Source organism: Lissotriton vulgaris, chromosome 1_2, assembly GCF_964263255.1.
Source record: "Lissotriton vulgaris chromosome 1_2, aLisVul1.2, whole genome shotgun sequence".
In the NCBI taxonomy this organism is placed as follows: Eukaryota; Metazoa; Chordata; class Amphibia; order Caudata; family Salamandridae; genus Lissotriton; species Lissotriton vulgaris.
In genome coordinates this window covers 162,587,378-162,610,698 of record NC_141686.1, presented here as the reverse complement: position 1 = coordinate 162,610,698, position 23,321 = coordinate 162,587,378, and the positions used below count along the sequence as shown (strand labels likewise).

Sequence of the window (23,321 nt, the reverse complement as noted above, 5' to 3'; positions counted from 1 at the left end):
CTTATTTTTCCATTTTTTTTTCTATAAGTAAACAATTTAACTCTGCAAACAAAACAGTTCAGTTCTCATCGGTGTGTCCCATACTTTAGCTGTGTTATCGCGCATCTTTCCAGCGTCTACGACACTGAAACCCACAAAGCGAAATGTCAGTCCTTGGGGGCGCGGCGTTGGAATGGGGGTTATCAGTGCATGTACGCGGCCTGTCTTTGTCGCAGCATATAACAGCCATTAGGAGCAGTGGGGCCCCATGGGCTGTCGGAAGAGTGTGTGACGCGCCTGACTAGTAAGTGGTGCAGCCATGTTGTGATTTTGGGAGATGCCGCCCGAGTCCGGTCCTATGACCGGACATGCGACCAGGCACATCTTCCAAGTGTGATGTGTAAGGAAATCATGGCTACATTCGGGGAACATGAGTCCAAAACAGTGAACATGGGGATATGTGTGGGAAGGGGGGCGGGAAGGGAGAGTGTACCTGCGGGAGCGATGCCGCGGAGAGGGGCCAGGAGTGTGTTTCAATCCATCGTGAATAAGTGGGTCCTCGTGTGGGTGGCCATCCGTGTCCACAGCCAGCATGTCGGACGTGTGGTACAACCGCTGCTCAGGGCGTCCGGGGGGGGAGGCCGGCTTCTTACAGGCCACATGCGCCTCGCCTCCATTGCTCCCGGCGGGCAGGTGCCGTGCAAGGGGGGGGGAAATACAGCCTGCGTCCCTGTCTCCGCCACTGTTGCCCCAGCAATATAATCTCGTTTGCGGCGGTCTCTATGTGAGCCCTCTGGCCGTGCCCTCCCCCTGGAGGGACCTCAGGATGTCATCCCAGAGTTGTGCTATTGGGAACTGCCTTAAGCCCGCTATCTCCTCCCGGTGTAATGCTGTACTTTCTACTCGAGCCCAGTTGGAGAAGGATGCATACCAGTATTTGGGGTGTGGCGGTTCTCTCCGTTTCCAGTGTTTGGTGAGCAGCCGTTTGGCTGTGATGAGGCCTAGATCCCAGAACCTAGCTTGTGTCTTATTGAGTTTGGTTCTTTTGTATAGCCCAAGTATGCAAGCCTCCCACGTGTGTGGTAGCCCCGGGCCCGTGCTGTGCGTCAGAAGAGATGTCACCTCCCCCCAGTAAGTGGCTAGAGAGGGACAGTGCCAGAGCATATGTAAGATGTCTGCGTCTAGCAGGCCACATCTGAGACAGGCGGCAGTATTAAGCACGAAGTACCTATTGATTCTGTCTGGTGATAAATACGCCTGGTGCAGTACGTTCAGCTGAATGGTCCGGAAGCAGGAGTTACGAGGGATATTCACGGGGCTGGCCAGAACCAGGTTCCATTCCTTGTCTGTCCAATCCCTCCCTCGGTGGGCCGCCCATTTGTCTCTAATTGATTGTGTGGGTCTTTGTGTGTGCATGAGGAGGGCCTGCGCCAGCCAGCGAATGATGTGGGAGCCGTTGCCCATGACGTGCAAGTACTGCATTAGGTGGTGAATCGGTGGCTCATCCTGGATATCTCCCCAGGATTCCGTGTACTCCCGTAGTATGGACGCGTGGAGCAGGAATTGCCCCGCCGGCAGGCCAGTGCTCTCTGGCAGTTCAGCAAATGGGAGCATGGCCCCATCCGCATAGAGGTCGCCCATGGTTTCCACCCCAGCCGCGGTCCAGCTCTCCAGAACACGGGATGTCACTGTCCCACCCCCCCGGGGGGTGCCCATCAGGGGGAGTGCAGGGGCATATGGCCTGACCGCCTGGGTCAGTTTTAGGCTACGGATGAAGCATTTACGGGCCACAGCCATGTGTAGGGGTAGGGGGCGGGATCCCGTGGTCAAGGGATGAAACAGGGCGCAGACCTGCGCGTGGGTCCATTGGTAGTCAGCGGTGGCCATGTCGTCAAGGTGTGAGTCACTGAGCCAGTGTGTCACCCACTGTAGCTGCGCAGCCAGGTAATATAGCTCCATATTAGGGACAGCCAGCCCTCCCTCTGCAGTCGGAAAGTACAGCTTCGCCAGGGCCACGCGGGGGCGCCCAGTGTTCCATATCAGGCTGCGGAGCATTGATTCCAGATCGCGGAATATCTTGGTGGGGACATACAGTGGGAGGTTTGCAAAGTGATGCAGGAGCCTGGGCAGGGCTATCATTTTAGATAGTGCGATTCTGCTGGGTACGTTCAGTGGCAGAGTCTTCCAGAAGGTCATCTGGGCCCGTAGCGAGGAGATAGCGCACACCAGGTTGCCCTCCAGTATGTTTTGCGGGTCCCTGTATATATACATCCCGAGGTACTTAAAAGTAGTGGGATACCATGCGAGTCGAGCGCCTCCGAGGTGCACATCGCACTCCTGCAGGTCCGGACTGAACGAATACACTCCGGACTTAGTCCAGTTGACCCTGAGACCCGATACTTCTTCAAATGTCTGGAAGATGTCTGACAGTGCGCCCGGTACTGCGGTAAGATCCCTCACATACAGCAGCAGGTCGTCCACGTAAAGCGAAACTGTATGTACCCCGTCAGCCAGCGGGATCCCCCATCCTGCTGCCTTGTCCCGCAACAATGCCGCCAGGGGCTCAATGGCCAGGGAGAAGAGAAGGGGTGACAGGGGGCAGCCCTGCCGGGTGCCTCTGCGCACCCGCACCGCCTCCAATAACAGCCCGCCCGTCCTCACTCGGACACTGGGTCGCTGGTAGAGTAATCCGACCATGTCCGCGAAAGCATCGCCCACGCCAAATCTGTCTAGCACCACCCCAGATAGGGCCATTCCACTGAGTCAAAGGCCTTCTCAAGGTCCAAAACTAGACATCCCGATCTCGGCCAATGCAACGTGGCGGCTTCCTGAACTCGAAAGAGGCGGCGTATATTACGGGAAGTGCTTCTTGCTGGCATGAAACCATTCTGGTCTTCATGCACTAGATGTGGGACCTCTAGGGCTAGGCGTCGGGCCAGCAAGGAGGTGAACATTTTATAGTCAGTATTCAACATGGCTAATGGCCTGTATGATCCCATGCATGTGCAATCCCTGCCGGGCTTCAATAGCAAGACAAGATTGGCCTCATTAAGCGTGTCCGGGAGCGCCGAGTCCTCAATCGCGGCGTTATAAACCTTGAGCAGCTCCGGGATCAGTGTGTCTGAGCATGCTTTAAAAAATTCGGCAGGCAAGCCATCCGGGCCAGGGGATTTGCCATTGGATAGGGCGAAAATGGCCTCGCGCATTTCCTCCTGTGTGAACGGTGCTCCCAGGTCCCCCTGTTGCGCGTTTGTGAGGGAAGGCAGTTGTATCTCTGCAAGGTAATCTGCTATGGACGCCGAGGAGACCCCCAGCTGGGACCTATACAGGGCCTGGTAATGTTTCACAAAGGCTTGGTGTATCTTATTCTGGGTGTAGACTGTCTCTCCCTCGACTGTTCGGACGGCTGACACCGGCTCCGTGCGGTTCTCTTGCCTAACTAGCCTGGCCAGTAATCTTCCGGGCTTGTCACTGTGTTGGTGTACGCGCGCCGAGTGTGCCGCATAGTTGATGTTTTTCAGTCGTTCCAGTAATGCCGCATGTTCTGCCCGGGCCTCGTGTAATCGGTCATCTGGCCCGGCTACCGCTTCCTGCTCCCAGCGGAGCAGATCCGCCTCCACCCTGCGTAAGTCAGCTTCTAGTGCTTTCTGCATACTCCCCTGCGTGCCCAGACAGTGTCCCCGTATCACCACCTAAAAGGCGTCCCATTCGACCCGTGGGGAGGACGCTGTGTCCGAGTTGTCTATGAAGTATTGTGTTACGCAAGCCTGCAGGGAGTCCCGGAAGGGGGCGTCCAGCAGTAGGGCAGGTTGTAAGCGCCATGTGGGAATGGGCGGATGTGGGCGTTCCCAAGCTATGCGCAGCGTGTGTGGATTATGGTCCGAGTGTGTTCGGCCAAGGTATTGGGAGTCTGTGATGTGTGGCAGAAGTTCTGACGACACCATGTACCTGTCGAGGCGGACGTGTAGCGCGTGCGCCCCTGAGTAATAAGAGTATATTTTGGAGTTAGGGTTGTGTGTGCGCCATGCATCTTTTAAATCCCACTGTGCCGCCCATTATGTGAGTGCTCTCGCGGACCCCAGAGACGTTGCGTCCGGCCTGGGTGGGGCCGAGCGGTCCAACATGGGATCCAGTACCGTGTTGTAATCCCCCCCCCAGTATCCAGGGGACACCGTGCCAGGGCGCCAGCTTCTCTGAAATGCGCGCCAGAAAGCCCCCCTGGTCCGTGTTCGGTGAGTAAACGGACGCCAGAACTACTGGTTGCCCATCCAGGCGGCCCCTCACCAACACGTACCTCCCCTCCGGGTCTGTGAGGACATCCGTCATTGTGAAGGGAGTGCCCGGTTTCACCCATAGTAGCGCCCCACGGGCAAACGAGGAGTATTCTGTGGCATATAGCTGTCCACTCCAACTACGGCGCAGCGCTGTCACCTCCGCCCCGCACAAATGTGTTTCCTGCAGGAGTGCAATGTGCACCTGCTGCCTTTTCAAGTAAGAATGTATTTGGTAACGGCGTGACGGTGTGTGCATGCCTCTGATGTTCCAGGTGCATATCGTTATCGCGGACATTCTAGCAGTGTGATCTCCCCCCCACCATATTTACGAACAGCAGCCCCACGAGGGCCCAGTGCATCCCCCTTCCCAGCTCTCCCACAACCACCCCCCACAGCACACTCTGCAATGTTCAGGAAGACATTAGGGAGGGGGAAAATGAAGAACAACAAAAACCAGCTGTGGGTGAACCCCACTGAAATACCAAAAGGGCAGTGGCGAAACGGGCCACCGTCCATACTCTCGATCGAGAGGGACAACCTTTGAAGTCTAGGGGGTAACATGCGCTAAGCACAGTCTCGGCAGTTCGGATGTGTAGTCAAGGAAAGGGATCAAGTTCCTTCCCTGAGCCGTATGAGATAGGCAACTGGCAGCCAATGTCAATGTTCCGGAATGTGGCGCCATTCGATCCGTGGGGGGCCCCGCTCAATCCGGCCCCGGCAGAGGGGGAGTATGAGGGGGTTTGGCGCGTCTACCGGGCCCCTAGTAGGGATGGTTCCCCATCGACCGTGGCTTGCGGTCAGAGGTGGTACAAGATAAATACGTGTCAGGAGACAGTCCCACTGCCCCCACACCCCGGGTCCATCAGCACCATCTGGGGCAGTACTCACTGTTCTAGCTCTCTTCTAGTTCCAATCGGCAGGCAGGGGGGGAGGAGATGTCCCCAGCGGCGTCAGGCAGCAGCCGCGCCTCAGCGTCCAGACAGTTCCTGCCGCCATCTCCCCCGCCACAGTAGACGTTGCACAGATGACTCTCACTGAGTCAATGAAACAGGTCAGCAGTTTGCGGTGTGACGTCTGGCATGTCCACCGATATCTGTGAGTTCGGGATCCCATATATAGCTTCATCTTCATCGCTAGGGACTGTCTGTTGGCCGTCCTCCAGGGCCGCTCCCTGGGATGGCGAGGTACTCAGCTGGGTGACTCTCGGAGCGCATCCTGTTGTTCCTGGAGCATTTGGTCCATCGGGGGAGAGTGTCGGGACCCCTCCTCATGGCGTTGAGATTGCTGTGCTCTATTCCTGCGGCGTCGCCGCGGCCCGCGCGACCTCTGCCTCTCCTCACCTCCCCGTGCCTGTCTGGGTGCCGTGTCCGTGCCCTCATCCAGCCACTCACTGACCTCTTTGGGGGTGGTGAAGAAGTGAGTCTTGTCCCCCGCCACCACTCTCAGTTTTGCCAAGAATAGCAGGGAGTATTTAAGGCCCGCGGTGCGGAGTCGCCGCTTCACCTCCATAAAGTTGTGTTTTTGGACAGTGTAGTCGGGGAAGAACATTATTGTGGTGTTGTCTATTCGGATTTCGCCTAGGCGTCTGGCTTCCCTCAGCACCGTGTCCCGGTCCCTATAGTTCAGTATCCGGAAGAGCAGCGGTCTTGGATTAGTGCCGGTGGTGTGGGGCCTCGACGGCACTCGGTGCGCCCGCTCCACTACAAAGTGGGGTGATAGCGTGCCTTCGGGAAGCAGGGTCCTGAGCCAGTCCTCAACATGCTGGGCAGGGTGGTTCCGTTCCCATTTTTCCGGGACCCCTACGAGCCTGATGTTGTTGCGTCGTGCCCTCCCTTCCGCGTCCTCGGCCCGGTCCTCCAGGAACTCCACTCTGTTCAGGAGGTCTTGCACTTGCCTGTCCGTCTGTGTGACCTTGGGTTCAATTTCCTTCACCGTGCACTCCAGAGTCTTGGTCCGATCGGACAGCTTCCTGTGATCATCCCTGAGGTGGGTTAGGTCCACGGCAACACCGTCGATTTTGGACTCCAAGGAAGTTCTGGTCAGTTGGAGCGACTGTTCCATGCGCTCCATGGCCGCTAGCACGCTGTCCAGCCTTGCAGTTAGTTGGTCGGTGGCCATTTTATTGAACAACTTGTCTGTTTTTCCCTTCGGCGGGGCACATCCAGTCCCAGTGCAGGTCCGCACCCCTCCGGACATGGGCAGGATCGCCCGGTCAGCAGCTCCTCCGCCCGGGCCACCCCAGCAGTGCCTCCGGGATCAGACCACCGCCAGGCGGGGGGTCCGTCGGCCAGCGGCCGCCCCTCTGGCTGGAGCCCTCCTCGTCGTGACTGGGGGGAGGGTCCGTCAAGCGGGTCCCCTCTCTCTCCCGGCGTGGTTTCGCCGCACCAGCCCAGTTGTCGCTGGGGGCTGGGGCCGCCAAGGCGGCTAGGGCGGCCCGCGGGTCCACAATGTGCAGTTGCGGCAGGCAGAACCGGCCGCCAGGTCCAAGCCCAGGACGTGGCACCCCACGTGTCTCCCCGTCCCACGGGCAGCCGCTATTCCCGCGGGGGGCCCTCAGGTGAGTCCGCTGCGGAGTGCGCTGTTAAGAGCCTCCGTCACAGGGGGCCGGCCAGGCTGTCGCTGATTATGGTGCGGCGACCGGTCGATGGGGCCGGGTAGCTTCTGGTCAGGCAGCAGGTACACAACGCCAGTCCCAGGCGGCTGCTCCGCACAGATTCCGTTACGCCTGCAGGCGCGAGAGGGACTCACCGGGTGGCTCCGGTCTCTGTTCTGCATCCCGAAGTGGAGCCCCCATCAGCTGGGTCCGCCATTTCACCAGCGCCTCGCCAGTGGTGTCCTCCGTGTCGTGCCTGCCCTGGGTGCGATGTTAGGAAGCCAAGTGGGTCAGCGCCGTTCACGGGGCCTCAGGTGTAAGATGGCCGCGGCGCGATGACGGGGCGTCCGCTCCTCGCACTATCTAATCACCCCGCAGGCGTCCAGCAACGAGGTGGGGCAATCTCGGGGCCGCCGGAGGGTGTGATCAGCTTGGCGGCAGTAGGCTGGGAGGCCGCAGTCCGTGTGGTGGGGACCGCCGGCCGGGGCCTGTGTGCTGGGCCCGAGCCGCGTCCTCTCGTAGATACCATGCCGGCCAGGAGGCAGCAGATCCCGCAGGAGGGCCGTAGGATAGGCCGGGGTCGGCCTCGTCGGAGCCCCAAAGTGAAAGTCGGCCAAAATGCCGAGAAGTGTCCCGGGAGGGTCCGCCTGCAGTTTTGGGCGGCTGCGGAGTAGTGTGGCGGAGAATCGGCTCAGGGAAGGGGAGCTTAACACGGAGCTCTACCCTGGTGCGACTATCGCCATTGCATGCTTAGCCACGCCCCCCAGAAAAACAAAGAGATGATATGGCACACATCTGTGTGTTCCATGCCTACCAAGCACTGCATATGTTATAGGTAAGTCAGCCCTACAGCAGGCCTTCCAGCCCTAAGGCAGGGTGCACTATACCCAGGTGCGGGAGTGGATGTCTCCCTCTGATATCTAAGTTCAACCATGCATAAGGAAGCCATGATGAGTAAATGGGCTGGACACTTGTGCTTATGAGTTCCCCAGCTAAAGGATGGCTACACTGTATCTCAAGGTGTTTGGCACCAAACACTTCATCTTGGTAAACCCACACTGATGACAGTGCTGGGTTAATTAATAAATGCACTCCGAGCGCACCTTAGAGATGTCCCTTGAAAACCTACCGACTACTAGTGTGTTGACTGACAGGTCTCGACCAGCCAGCCACCATAGACAGGTTTCTGGCCTCCTGAGGTGAAAGCCTTGGAGGCCAGGAACAAAGCCTGCAGGATCTGAATTCCAGGGTGGGAATCTTCAAAGGCCCTACTGCCTTTGTTATGCAACTCAGGCCTCTCTAGATAGTGGAGATGGTCAACCCTACTCTCCTTCCCTGACCCCACTTTTCGGCAGCAAGTCAAGCAGGAAAATTTGCAAGGTTAAGAGATGTGCCCACATTCAGCCAGCACCACCCATAGGGCGGGCCAGCTGATGTGGACCCCACCTTTTTTAATTTCGCCATCTTGTTTTGGATGGAATTAGTATTCCAGTGTCAGGGTTATGCCCACTTGCCACAGGAAGTGGTCATATAAAGGGTGTCAACACCCTAAATGTAGGTAACCCATTGGCTACTACTTTTCACTCCACTTAAACGCCCCTAGATTGTTTATTTAGGTGGTACCTTTGAACCCAAGTACACAGATTTGATGGATCAAGAAGATGGACGAAAGAAGAGTCGCTACCTGGTGAGAACTGCAACAGACCTGTGGACCTTGTCATGAAACCCTGCCCATCCTCAACCCTCTCTCGGCAGTCGCGAAAGAGTAATTCATCTTGCGAGCTGGAAAACTACCAAAGCCTTGAGTAGCATGCCAGCACTTCGAAAATTGCCTACAGTTTGCCTTGGAGTAGAGAAGCTACTTCCCTGCAGTCCACATGCACCCATAAGCAGAGTACGGAGCATCTTTGCACACCATCCCAGCCAGCCTAACCACTCTGCACCCAAGCTGCCCTGCCCGGGTCCCGAAGAACCGGCTGTGCCCCCTTGCTTCAAGACCTCTTGTGACGTAACCCCCCATTTAGGAGCTCTCTGACTTGTCCACAAGTCCCCCTGTGCAGCCTATTTCCAGTTGGACCTTCTTTACCTCACCAGCAACCCGCTCCCGAAGAACCGCTGGTAGTATTTTGGACCTTGGCCCACTGCAACCCTGAAGGTGAACCTCTGAAACTGACTGTACCTACCTTTATGCCTGACTTTTCCTCCCATAGGATTGCATTGTGCATGAAAGCGCACAGGTTTGAGCACTTTACTTACCTTTGAATATTGCTATTGTAAACAGTAGTTACCTTTCAACAAAGTTCTTTTTTTAGACATATATAAAAAGAAGTATTATTTTTCTAATGTGTTCTCAGATTTATTCTTTGAGTGAGTGTCTCATTTATTGCTATGTGAGTACAACAAATGCGTAGCACTAGTCTTTGATAAGCCTAACTGCTTGCCCACACTACCACAAAAGAGAGCATTGTTATTATCTACTTTAGCTTCTGTAAGTCAATTGTGGACCGCCTGGACTCTTTACACATGTATACATTGAGAGCCAGCTTCCATATTGGGGGATCAGTGGTGGGAGTTACAATTTTGTGTTTGCTGATACCACTTGGCCAGTAAGTGACTACAGAAGTAAATCCCAAAAGACTGCCTTTAGTTAAAATTGAATTTTTCTTAATTGGTCGATTTTGTTTCTAAGGGCCATATGTATCAAGGCCAAATGGGTTCACAAACGGCGAAATTCGTAGAATTTCGGCGTTTGCGAACCCATTTTCGCAAAATGGTATGTATCAAACAATTTGGGTGCAAAATAAGGAACAGCAAAATTTGCCATTCCTTATTTTGCGATTGCATTGGAGGAATCGCAAATTTTGCGATTCCTTAAATGAATGTATCAAGGAAAAAAAAGTCCAAATGCCCTTAAGGAATCGCAAATTACCACCAACTTCTAGTTGGTGGTAAGTTGCGAATTCTTTTAAAAAAACATTTTTTTTTTAAATCCAATGGTGCCATGTGACGCTCATACATGCCCCTAGGGCATGTATGTGCGCCGTATGCACACACATGTCATTTTCAGGGGTGCAGCAGGGTCTTCTTGAGACACCCCTGCACCCTTGAAATGATTCTGAATTTGCGATTAGCAAATTGCGAATCGCAAATTGAGAATAATTTCCCATTCATTCCTATGGGCCTCCTGGCCCATAGAAATGAATGGGAAATTATTCCTTAATTGCGATTAGCAATTTGCTAATCGCGATTAAGGAATTTTAAGGAATCGCTTAAAAATAGCGAATTTCTTCATACATACCCTTTTGCGATTTCTAAATAGCGATTCCTTAAAAATCGCTATTAAGGAATCGCAAAAGGGTATGTTGATAGAAATGGCCCAAAATTTATAAAATTCATTGTTAGAGCCTTGGTTAAGTCCCTGAAGTTTAAAACTGTTTTGAATTAAAAAATTACTATAGTTAGGATTAAAAAACTTGTGTGGATTCTTTTCTGGTTCTAAAAAGGTCGCAACTTTAGTATGATGATGAGTACCACAGGGGATGTGGCCAAGGAGCTTGACCTAACCCCTTACTTGCTGCTGATATATGCTCAGTTAAGGACTCTCTGTAAAGGGTACAAAATAAAAACTGGCTCACAACCTACCACTGCAATGTTTCAGAAGCTGTTAGCAGAGTATGAGCTGGTAACCTAAATGAAAGTTGACAAGTGCACAGCTAGTTGTGTTATATAGTTGTATACGTTTTCGTTTAGTTAGTAGGTGCTCCCGTGGTATCATCTCCTGTCCAACTGACGATATGACAATAAGAGTAAAGAAGTGCTTCTAAATGGAAATTAGTCGCATCCCATAGGGCACTCTAAGTAGGCAATCCTTTGTTCACATTATAGAAAAAAGTTTCATAAAAACAAATTAAGAATGATGTTTTTCCGTCCAATTTATTGCATATTGCCGGAAATTATGCTTGATTCTTCATGTACTTGTGTTTTTATCACACATTTTTAGTATTGGCTCCAATGCATTTCGGGCGATTGCCCTTCGTCTGGGAGCATATCTATCATTATAATAACATAACTCTTGTTTAGTGCATGTAAACATGACGAATCAAGCATAATTTCTGGCATTATGCAATAAATTGGATGGAAAAACATAATTCTTAATTTGTTTTTTATGAAACTTTTTTCTATAATGTGAACAAAGGATTGCCTACTTAGAGTGCCCTATGGGATGCGACTAATTTCCAATTAGAGTATGAGCTGGCTCATCCTTCGGATGAGGCCACCAATCCTTAGAAGTAGGTTGGAACCAGTGAGGAGGATGACCCAGACATGCCCCCACTTGAAGGAGATAATTCAGCACCTCTTCATCATGACCAACCCAATGTACCAAGGGCCCCTGCTTCTAGTAATAATGGCTTAGGGCGTTCAAGGTACATGGAATATCTCCCAGAGAAGGAGGTCCTTCTGGAGAGATTGGCCCACAGAATAGCCCTAGAGGACAGGATATTGACCATAGAAAGTGAAAGGGCAGACATGGGTTTCGCACCCATGAATGGTGGCAGCAAAATAATACCTAGGGACAGGAAGGAAACCTTTGACCCTATTAATCCCCAAGGTGATTGTCCCAAAATATACAGAAGGTGATGATATCATAAAATGGTTTGCAGCTTTCTAGAGAGCTTGTAACATGAGGCAGTTCAGCCAGAAGCTTCTTTGGAAACTGATCTCGTAAGTGCAGGAATAGACTCCTGACACTGAATGAGGCAGACCACATGAGGGGTACCCTGGTTTGGACTCACTACTCAAGAATATGAGATTAGGTTCAGGGGGACCAAAAAAACTCAAGTCAATCGAGGGTTGATTTTGCAGATTTTTCTGTAAAGAAATTAGGTTGTTGGTTACATGGAAGCCAGGTGTACAATTGTGATGGGCTGTGTATTTTAATTACGAAAGGACATCTGTTGAGTAACTGTCTCTGAAAAGTTGGACCGATGCTTGTAGACCTAGATCCAAATTCTCCTCAAGAATTGGGAAAGAAGGCAGACCAATGAGTCAAGACTAGGGTGACCAAAACTACCACTGGTAAGGGTGACCAAACAAAGGGGTTACTAAGCCTTCCCAGGGGAAATAGGGTGAACATACTATGAAAAAAAGTAAAGAGGCTTCTAAAGGCCCTCAAAAACCTGCTAAGGGTGGTGGGCCTCAAAACACTTCAGAACCAAACACTGGGTATCAAGGTGAGAAATGGAATCCCAAAAAGGCATGGTGTCACAACTGTAAACAGACTGGGCACCGTACTGTAGACACTGCCCATCCCAAAGAAGAATCCCTTTCGTACTGCTTCAATTAGTACTGTAATAGCAAGTCTCCAGGCGCTTTCCCTAGTGTACCCTGAGCAAAACAGAGTGAACACAGAAGCTGCACTAGTCTCTGAGGGTGGGTTAGACCTTGCAACCTTAGACAGCAGCCCTTGATTAATGGGATAAGGGTGGAAGCTCTGCAAGACATAGGTGCAAGTGTCACGATGGTGACTGAGAAACTGGTATCTACAGGACTGTAACTTACTTGACAGACTTATCCAGTCTCCAATGCTGATAATGTCATTAAGGTCCATCCCATGACGATGGTGTCCTTAGAATGGGGTAGGGTTACTGACCTGAAATGGGCAGTGGTCTCTTCTGCAATTCTGGTTAAATGTCTGCTAGGGAATGATCTGGAGTCTTCACCTTGAGGTCAAGCTTAGGTCCCATGCAGCCATGTTTGGAATTCCTGTATGGGTGTGTGTAAAAACCCAAGCACAGAGCAAGGCCCAGGGTAAAAAAGAGGTATTGGAGCCTGGAATGATGGACCAACCCTCAAAGAGGAACAGTAAGAAGAGTGGGAAACTGGCTTCTGAACAGTCACAAGGTCAGGTCCCCTCCCCCGACAGAGAAGACCTGTCAGCTCCAGATGGAACTGAGCTCCAGGAACTTGGGCCGTACAGGGCAGAGCTCCTAGGGACCAGGGATCCTCTAGGGAAGAGCTGTGTCAAGGTCAGAGGACCTTCCCTACTCTTGAAAGCCTGAGACAGCCTGAGACAGTCAGCAGCTGCACAGGAAGAGGGAGATTTCAGTGGCTCCCATAGGAGTGCCACCAGGAGAGAGGTAGCACCTGAGCAGTTCAGAGAGTTTCTCCTCACATTTGTCACATGACATCCCCCTAGCTGGGCATCTTGGCCAGACCAAAACTTGGAGCAGGCTTGTTAGCTACTTCAACTGGCCAAACATCCCCCACACCAAAGCCCCCTTAATTACAATTCCAGTGGTTGGGGTACAAATTGAAAGGTTAGAGATTGACATTGTCGGTCCCCTTGACCCTCCAACTGCATCAGGAAAAAGATTCATGCTGGTAGTTGTGGATCATGCTACCTGGTATCCTGAGGCAATTCCCCTTAGGACTAACACTGCTCATGCAGTGGCTAGAATCCTCATGAGTATCTTTACCAGGTTGGGTTTCCCTAAGGAGGTAGTGTCAGACAGAGGTGTAAACATCATATCTAGCTACCTAAAGCACATGTGGACTGAATGTGAAGTGACTTACAAGTTCACTACCAGATATCACAAACAAACTAATGGCCAAGTTGAGAGATTCAACAATAGCATTTAAGGCATGATGATGGGACTCCCTGAAAAACTCTGAAAGAGATGGGATGTCCTTTTGCCATGCACGCTTTTTACTTACAAAGAAGTGAACTTCTTTTTGACCATTCTATAAGGGGACCACTTTGGTTAAGGAAGGCTGGTAGATGCCTCTCAGAGAGCCTAAACAAGATATGGTGGACTACGTACTAGGCCTACATTCCAGGATGTCCTAGTACATGAGCAAAGCAAACAAAATCCTAGATCCAGACAAGGGCTTCAAAAACTCTGGTATGACCAAAAGGCTGCCATGGTGGAGTTCCAACCAGATCAGAAGGTATGGGTGTTGGAGCCTGTGGCACCTAGGGCCCTCAGGGACAAATGGAGTGGATCCTACCCTATCCTTGAAAGGAAAGGTGAGGTTACCTATTTGGTTGACCTTGTCACTAGCAGGAACCCCAAGAGGGCCAACCACTGCCTAAAGCCTTTCGATGACATAGCTGAAGTCACTATGCTGATGGTCACTGATGAGAATTGGGAAGCAGAGTGACACTCTCCTGGACGTCTTCTCCACTCGCTCCAACGATGGGTCAGTAAATAGAGTGGCCTATTCGGATACCCTCTCAGCCCAACTGCAAGATGACTGCAGGCAAGTCCTGGAGCTGTGTGTTGGGCTCTTCTCCTTACCCCCTGAACAGACACTGGTGTACCCATTATGTGAACGCTGGAGACAGCTTGCCTATCAAAACAATATCGATTGACAGTCTGATAAGGAAAGTGTTAGAAATGGGATTTCTGGTTGGCTAGGGCTTGCGCCTAAGCGAGACAGAGACAACCACTCTAGTCAGGGCAAGGGAGTTACATGCCAAAGAGAACCCCTGCTCACTCCCTTGGTAGCTAAGCAGTCAGGCTTATCCTGGAGGCAATGTGTTAAGCGTTTACGCAACACACACACAGCAACAACATACTAGGCACACTACAAAAGGAAGTCCACACAAGGTTATATATAAAAATAGCCTTTGTATTACCATAAACAAATTAGAATAGTAATCACACTATTTACACAGTGCCAGCTGGCACTCGCAATATTTACAGGGGATTATATACACCTGAGGGGGCAAATTGGGCCACTGTCAGAACCATCACTTAGTAAAGACAGTACATGTAGAACATATAATAAACGTAGAACACAACCAGTAATTACTGGCAAACACTGTACTCAGCATTATCCTGTAACACAAACCATATTATGCACAGTATCACATTAGGCGTGAGATGTATTCTGCACCAAACCCATGAGCCTAAACACATTAGACCCTAACCTCCTAAGCATAAATCACATTGGAGCTTAAACCACAGTCGAGAATAACCTCACAAGTATAAACCACAGTATGCTAATAACCCTGTACATAAACGACAGTTAGAGGCATACAACAGGGTGCGTAAATCACAGTACATGAATCACATTTCCTAGCACCACATAAATCACATTAGGGCCTGGCGCCCTACAAACTGAACAGTCCCCCCGACCAACTGGCCTTCTCAGAGGGCTCAAATGCCCTATGTCCCAAATGTCAGTGCAGCAGAATTTATGTGTGCAATTGCGCTGGGGCAGAGGAGTGTATCTCATTCCTGCCTCATTCAAAAATGCCCCCAAAGAAATGTCCGCCTAAACGGTGCAGCTGCCACTAATTGCCAAGCAGCTGGGATGAATTGTATGCCTCGGCCATCTCTGTGCCCTCTGAGCAAATATGCCGAAACTGTTGCAGCTGCCCTCGCTGGTGTGGCCCAGCTGCGAATAAGCCAAGTAAAGGGGCCTGGCCCATCTGTGCCTCTTCAGCCCCACTGGGCCTCTCTAAACCAAATTGCCCCCAAAAAGTGGCAGCTGCCCTCCAGCAAGCGGGCAGCTATAAGAATGGCCAAATAGGGGAAAGCTTGGGCGCTTTAACAACAATATGCCCCCTCGTTGGAGCTGCCCGCTCTCTGGTGGGCCCGCTCAGGTACTAGGTACTGTGCCTTGACTGGCACCAACGAACTGTATCAAGAAATGCCCCTAAGCCCAACTCCGGGACTTTGTAAGCTAAATGGCCCCCACTTGTAGGAGCAGCCCTCTCTCTCTCGCACGGGTCCGCTCAGAACTAGGAATTGGCACAACACTGGACCAGGGAGGATCCTCCACTCACCAGGTCTGCGGGGGACTCCTCCTCTGGTGCTGCTCTGGACCGGCACCACTTCTCCCATGCGGCGGGGGCAGGCACCGACAATGTGCCTCAAGCCCCATCCGCATCAAGCTCCATGGGCTGCTGGACGCGGAGCTCTTTACCCAGGCTACCTCTTGGGACCTGGGATTTCCTTTCCCTCTCTTCAGTGGACTCTGGGCAGCCTGAGGAGCCCGCAAGAATCCCTGAGGCACTCTTGCTTCACCCGGTCCTCTCCGGGACACAGGACTTGCAGAAAAGCCCACGAGGCTCCAGACGGCTTTCCCCGGCGGCGGGGCAGGACTTTCTCTCCCTTCTCTGCCCAACGGCAGGCAGCCTTGCCTGACTTCTGGTTTGAAGAATCGGGCCACAGCGGTGATTTCCTTGGAAAACGTGGGGTGGGCACCCTCTGTAATTAAATAACACACCAAATGAGGAGTAGGCACCCACCAACACAGCGGCCATGTGGGATGGGCACCTGCTAACGAAAATAAACGTACAGCGGGGTGGGCTCCCGCTCAGCATCGCTATGCGGGGTGGGCTCCACCGAAAAAAAAAGGCACAAACTGCAGGGAAATCCCCACGTCATGATTCCCTCTACCTGCGCTGCGGTTCAGTCACCACATCAATGCTCCTCTTCTTGGGCAGATCAGTATAAAGTGCTCACAGGTGCTAGATGCAGCAAACGGTCTGTAGGACCATGGGGCATAGCGTGGCCCAGGGAGGCCAGCACATAGGGCCCTCCAGCAGGGAGGTAAGCCCTCGTGGCAGCTCCTTCTGGGCCCCCAGCAGCAGCAAGCCCCCAGCACAGAACAGAACAATTTCATGGGGTCACAACCCCTACATTTATACCAAGCATTCCTTTGTCTGTAGAGCAGGGCATGGGGGAACCAGATGCAACAGGTTCAGGGGGGAATTGGAACACTTTGTTTACCAAGCTCCTCTTTCCCTTTGTTAATGGGAGGTAGGTGATCAGACGGGGGGAGGGCGGAGCCAACATTGTCCAGGCTGGGCACAGTCCTATTCAGGGTCAGGGTCCTCCCACTACTCCCAGCACAGATGTCCCATTCAGCCTAGTCCTAACTCACCCTGCCCCTCCTGGAGCCACACACACCTCCCAGCCCCTGTCACTCACAAGCCAGACATGCAATTCACATCAGGCAGGCAGACACATAGGGCACAGAAATGCCAACTTCTAAAAGTGGCATTTCCCAAATAGTCACAATAAATCTGCTCACACTATTGCACAACATTTATTATTCCAATTTCATACATTACAAACTCGACCACTCTGCTCCTCCCATACCATAAATTACCACTGACACACACTGATCAGGGAATCCCCAATGCATTCCTATGGGAGGGCTGGCCAATCTCACCAATGTAACACAGAGAGCGCACACAATTTACACTGGACCACAGTACTGAAGTGCCCAGAGGCCTAAAACCAGCACCACTAGGTCACAGGAAAAGGTTAGGAGAATGCAAACAATTTAGGGGTGGACCTGACAAAAGTGCCAAGTCCAACAGAAATCATCAAAGCTGAAGTCAGCAAGATATTGGTGTTTGGTGTTATTGAACACTCTGAGAGCCCCTGGGCTAGCCCAACAGTCTTAGCCCCCAAACCTCACTCCAAGGGTGGGAAACCAGAAATTAGGTGGTGTGTGTACTACAGAGGTCTTAATGCTGTCACTAAGACATATGTTCACCTCATAACCGGAGCTGATGAGTTTATAGTCAAATTAGGAGCAGCCAAATTTCTCAGCACCATTGACCTGACCTCAGGGTACTGGCAGATTTACCTGACTCCAGGAGCAAAAGAAAAGACCACATTATGCACTTCAGATGAGCATTATCAGTTCACTGTTATGCCCTTTGGCTTAATGAATGACAATAACACCTTCCAAAGGTTGGTGAGTTAAGTCCTGGCTGGACAGGAAGCTTTTAGGGCAGCACATCTTGACGATAATGCTATCTATAGCTCCACTTAGTGGGATCATCTGATCCACCTTGTCAAGGGTTCGCAGGCCCTGCAGATGGAAGGCCTTACTATCAAGGTATCCAAATGGCAGATAAGGCAGTGCATAGTTGTACACTTGGGCAACCTTGTAAGTGGAGGCCAGGTTCAACCCTTACAACTCAAAATCCAGAGCATTCTGGATTGGGAAGCTCCAATCACTCAGATACAAGTCAGGGCATTCTGTGGGTTGACTGGGTTTTACAGGAGGTTTGCAAAGGGGTATGGTTCCATTCTGGCACTCCTCGCAGAACTCACTTCCAAGAAAATGTCTAAAAAGGTAAACTGGACAGTTAGATATCAAAAGGCTTTTGACACCCTGAAAGAGTCAATGTGCTCAGCACCCATTCTCAGAGCTCCAAATTACTCAACAGTTTATTTTGAAGACTGATGCCTCTGAGCATATGATAGGAGCGGTCATTTCCAAAACCAATGATAATGGCTGTGACCAGCCTCTTGCTTTTATATGCAGTAGGGCACTACCCATGGAACAGCGTTGGAGTGCTATTGTGAGGGAAGCCTTTGCTGTGGTTTGGTCCCTAAAGAAGCTGAGACCATACATGTTATGTACTCACTTCCTTGTCAAAACCAAGCACAGACCTCTCAGATGGCTGATGCAGATGAAAGGTGAAAACCCAAAACATTTGAGGATGTTCATCTCCCTACACACAAGTTACAGAGGAGGGGGCAGGGGTGCAGTGACAGCAACGGGAGCAGCCCTCAGCAAAGGTATCCCAGGAGACTAGCAGAACCCCCTCCCCACTCCTAATAGAGACTCATCGGGAAGCAGTTAAACAGCCTGCCTGACCTTAAAATGGCAGCCGGCGATTTCTAAGTAAGCAGCCTTAGCCAAATTCTGTGAGGCTAAATCAAGCTCCCCCAAAGGCCCCTGCTCCACACACATGAAGATTGGGCTGTAGCGAACACCCAGAATGGTGGCCATATTGGGCGAACCTTTTAGATTGACCAGCCCATGACAGAGTAGCGTACACAGCGAGGTCCATCCTGAAAAGAGACTGCCTGGAGCCAATCTCAAAGGTGAAAACTACTAAGAGCGCCAGGAGTAAAGAGGACTACAACTCTGCGGCTGCAGTTCATTTTTCTGCAATCACCATTGTCTTCTTTTAAACAAAACAAAAAGAATCTCTTCAAAATAAAGGAAAATCTTTAAACTTAGGGCAACTCTACAAAAAATAACAGTGGCACACCTCTTCCAAATTGGTAAACTATGTGGGAGCTGCATAATGCAATACTAATTGTCTACCCTGCTTCGAAGAAACTAATACACTGGACATTTTCTCAACGGCTGGTCTGCCAATTGTGAGTGTCATCCTTTGTAATTTCATCTGTTAATCCGACATCAAACATTAAGCATCAGCGCCATCTTCTGGCCCTTTTTTATACATCTGCCAGACAAACATTTCTAAACCAAGTTAGACGTGATAGAGCCTCCTTCTTGCATCCTACCCATAAATATGACAGAAAACAATTCTCAGTGATACTACATGAATACAATTTTGATAGAGAGAATTTATCTTATTATAACTGAACTGTTCCTCTGAACCCCTTCATTATTGATCAGATCAAGTTCATACTCACATCAGAGTCTCCACAGCGCAAAAGACTAGCAATGGGTCTGTTTTCTACACTTAGTCCTACGACAGCCTCACTCACACCGAGAGAATTGCCTGGGGCAACAGCTGAGTGCCCTACAACCCCGGGCCTACGCATTCAATATGCCTGACCTTAAGATGGCTGTCCTAGCCAGTCCCCTGGAAGCATTGCTATCGAGTACATATCAACCCTCCAGTAAGTCTCAGCTTCCCAATAACTCCAAGATGGGTGCTGCCAATTGATCTATGTTGATGCCCCCCAGACTGAAACCTTGAACATTGTACACTCCACTGAACTGATTCAACATGGCCCGTGCCCGGTGGAACTTTGATGCAACTTTCGATGGACTTTTGACAATGCCCCCTGGGCGGATACCAAAACTGTTTGTACTTACCTTAGTGCACGATCAACCATGGCCGATGCCCGGTGGAGCTGTCATATGCAGCTTTATTGGAGTCTGGCCCTGGTTTCACCCCCTCAGCTGTCACCTACCCAACCAAACATTGTTTTCCTTGTTTCCCCATTGTGTTTCCTTCCCTCCCCCTCCTCCTCCTATCGTGATTCTTTGATTTAATTGATGTAACTATGTAAACTGTAACTCTGGGTAGATACCAAAACTGTTTGTACTTACCTTGGTGCACGAGCAACCTTGGCCGATGCCCAGTGGAGCTGCCATATGCAGCTATAGAGGAGTCTGTCCTTGGTTTCACCCCCTCGGCCGTCACCTACCCAGCCGGTCATCTGACATTGTTTTCCTTGTTTCCCCATTGTGGTTCCTTCCCTCTCCCTCCAACTCCCTCTGTGATTCTTTGATGTAATTGATGTAACTATGTAACCTGTAACATGCTGGTCCTCATGTAAATCGCTCTGATACCTCCGGGTCTAGCCAGTGCTATATAAAACCTTTCAAATAAATAAATACACGGAATAGACTTTACAGTGGAACTGACCATACCATGAAGATGGCCTTTCCAGGTTCCTCTACTTAGACAATGAAGACTGTCTTGGAAAAGGTTAGTCTTGTCTTCTTTCATTTGGAGGGAGGGTTGTGTAGGAAAGTGCTCTTTTGACATGGTCACAGCCTCCACGTTTTGCTTGGCATCTTCTGCAACTTTAACTGAAAGTGCACTGGGATCTGGCTAGCCAGGTCCTCAGTACAAGTGTTCTTTCCCTAGACTGTATCATTGTTCCACAAATGGCACCCCTTTAGGTTTCCTGAAAGTCCCTAGTAAGTGGTACATCTTGTACTAAGGGCCTTGGAACTAAAGAGGGACCCTAAGGCCTACAGAACAAATTTGGGCACCCGAATAGACCCCCTCACGAAGCTCATTCGAAAGGCCATTGCAGCCTGCATGTCTTTGTGCAGAGAAAAACGATGAGTTGTCATGACACACATCCCTGTGTGACATGGCTACCAAGCAATGCATGTGATATAGATAAATCACCCCTATGGCAGGAAGTACAGCCCTAAGGCAGGGTTCACTATACCCCTGTGAGAGCATAACTGCAGGAGTGGATGCGTTCTTGTGATATCCTAATTCAACCTTAAATATAACAATTGCCCAGGGAAGTCATGACAAGAACATGGGCTGGACACTCGTGCTTATGAGTTCTCTAGCTACATAATGGCTTCCCTGTACCCAAAGGTGTTTGGTACCAAACACCTCGCTTGATAAACCCACACTGATGCCAGTGCTGGATTTATTAATAAATACGCCCTGAGAGCATCTTAGAGGTACCCCCTGAAAACCTACCAACTACTAGTGTGATTTTTTTCTCATGAGCCCTCATACAACCTCAAATGGGCTGCTTAGGTTTAGGGGAGAGAGCCTGTAAATGTTATACCTACTACATGTGTAAGTGTTTCTTTTCATGGAAGGGTAATACACTACATGATTCCAAATGCCTTCTTGTTAAGCAATTGCAAATTGAAAACTCCTGTGTTGCTTGCACTCACTTCAGCCATACAGCCTTATGTAGCATACCACCCTTCAATAAGACACTCCACCTTCTCACTTCAGCCATACTTGTCTCCCACTTCTAGAACACCTTATCCATCATCCATACCCTCTAGAACATATTGCCAACAGTTGTGCCCACCTCTCTCCAGATTAACATTAACTCTTGCCCTCAAATCCCACATGTCCCTTTTAAAAAAAGCAAAAAACCTTTGCGTCCAATTACTAAACACCTTTTACCTAGATGCAGTTTTATTTAAAAAAAATAACATATAAACCAGTATTTAGAGAATAGTTGCAGTACTTTCGCCAGGATTCCATGATATATTTTATGAGAGGCTTGTCGCTGTAAGTGTTACCCTAATGATATCTATATAATCATAGATAACTACTATATGTTACTTCCACAAAGGCTAAGAAACTTGTACGTAAGCATATTTTAAATGTTTATGAATACTGCAGGACAGTATGGGATGGATCCATGTGCTATTCTTGTGAAGGGTAACTATTCGCTGAGTGGATCATGGCTTCTTGCTATTCACAAGATTGACTCACATGGCAATCCTTATCTGAGAAACCTGAATTCCTATAGTGTGTTTAAGCCAATCAACCTCCTAGTGTGTGTGTTTGTGTGTGTGTGTGAGGGTGAGTTCTCCTTTAGGTGTTTGTACATGCAAGTCCAAGTGAACATATGCGGTTCCTAATGTGAGACACAATGTTTTTCCTTGGGTATAACTTATGTATATGATCTTTAGTGGTTGCTCTGCATGCTTTTTCTTTTTGCCCTTCCTAAAACTGGCTTCTATACTGTGCCATATATGCCTCTAAATGGTGCTGACTATTTTATCAGAATTATATTTGTTCCGCTCTATCCATCAGTTGTGCTCTGTCTTAATGTGCTTTGTTTTGCAGGTGGAGTGCCATGTGTATCTGAACCAGAATAAACTGCTGGAGTACTGCAAGTCAAAGGGTATTGCCCTAGTGGGATACAGTACACTCGGATCAAGTAGAGATGAACATTGGTAGGGAAAAAAGAGTGCTGAATGCCGATTGAATTGAAGACAGAATGTAATGAAATGTCTTGCTTGACTATGGGGAAAGTAGGACACCAATGTAAAACAAGCTCACTGACTTGGGTGCGCTGCACACTGTTCACTTTAATATTTACTCAAAACTTGACAGCCTGTAGTTATAATTCCGTTAGAACATTTGTTTTTATTCATACGAATATTTTGTTGCAATTATTATTCCAACATACAGAATATATGTGCCATTTTATCCAATTTCATATTTTTTCTTGAAAATACAACATAACATAACATCAATGTAATCTTCAACATATAAATGTGCACAACATATACAATCTTTATGTAAACACTCAATGCTGTGCCCGATGCATTTTGAGATGTAAATGTCCCTTCCTCAGGGGAGAATTTGTAAAAAGACCTGTAGAAGCCATGTACTGTGCAATCAGTCCTTTAAACAATGTATCCTCTTTGTTAATACGTACCGTCGATGGTAGAAGCTTCAAGCTTGAAACCGGACGGGAGAAATATCTGATTTACGAGGCCGGACACAAAGTTCTACCATCCACGAGAACGTAACTGTAACTGTAATGTACTTATCGTACAGTAAACTGAAGATTATTAGACCTGGTACCATTGGCGTGAGTCTCCCTTCCATTTTTCGCGGTTGTCTCCTCTGTTTTTTATATGTTTTTGCTAGTTTACATGCTTTGGGCACTACACCACTGCTATTCAGTGCCAAAGTGCAAGTGCTCCCTATTGTAAAGCATTGTAATGGATTAGTGACTCCATGAATGGCTTATTTGATGTACTTGTCTGACCCTAGTACAGTGTACCATGTGTGCCCAGGGCCTCTAGTTCAAATGCTGCTAGTGGGCTTGCAGCACTGATTGTGCCACCCACAGAAGCAGCTTGTAAAGTGTGTCCCAGGCGTGCCATTGCAGAGCCTGTACGCAGCCTAGTACTGCCATGTTCCCTTGGTAAGTGCACTCCCTTACCAGTCCATAAACCTTCCCTTTTCTACATTTTACCCACCCCTAAGGTAGGCCCAA

At 49.9% G+C, this 23,321-nt stretch overlaps 1 protein-coding gene across 1 annotated transcript in view; it reads left to right on the top strand.

Annotated features, from left to right (window-relative positions):
* Positions 1 to 23,321, top strand: part of LOC147734749 (aldo-keto reductase family 1 member C1-like) — a 230,262-nt gene that overhangs the window by 100,686 nt on the left and 106,255 nt on the right. The window contains exon 7 of the mRNA XM_086953028.1: positions 22,157 to 22,266. Coding sequence (XP_086809154.1) covers positions 22,157 to 22,266 — 110 coding nt within the window. The remainder of the gene's footprint in view (positions 1 to 22,156; positions 22,267 to 23,321) is intronic.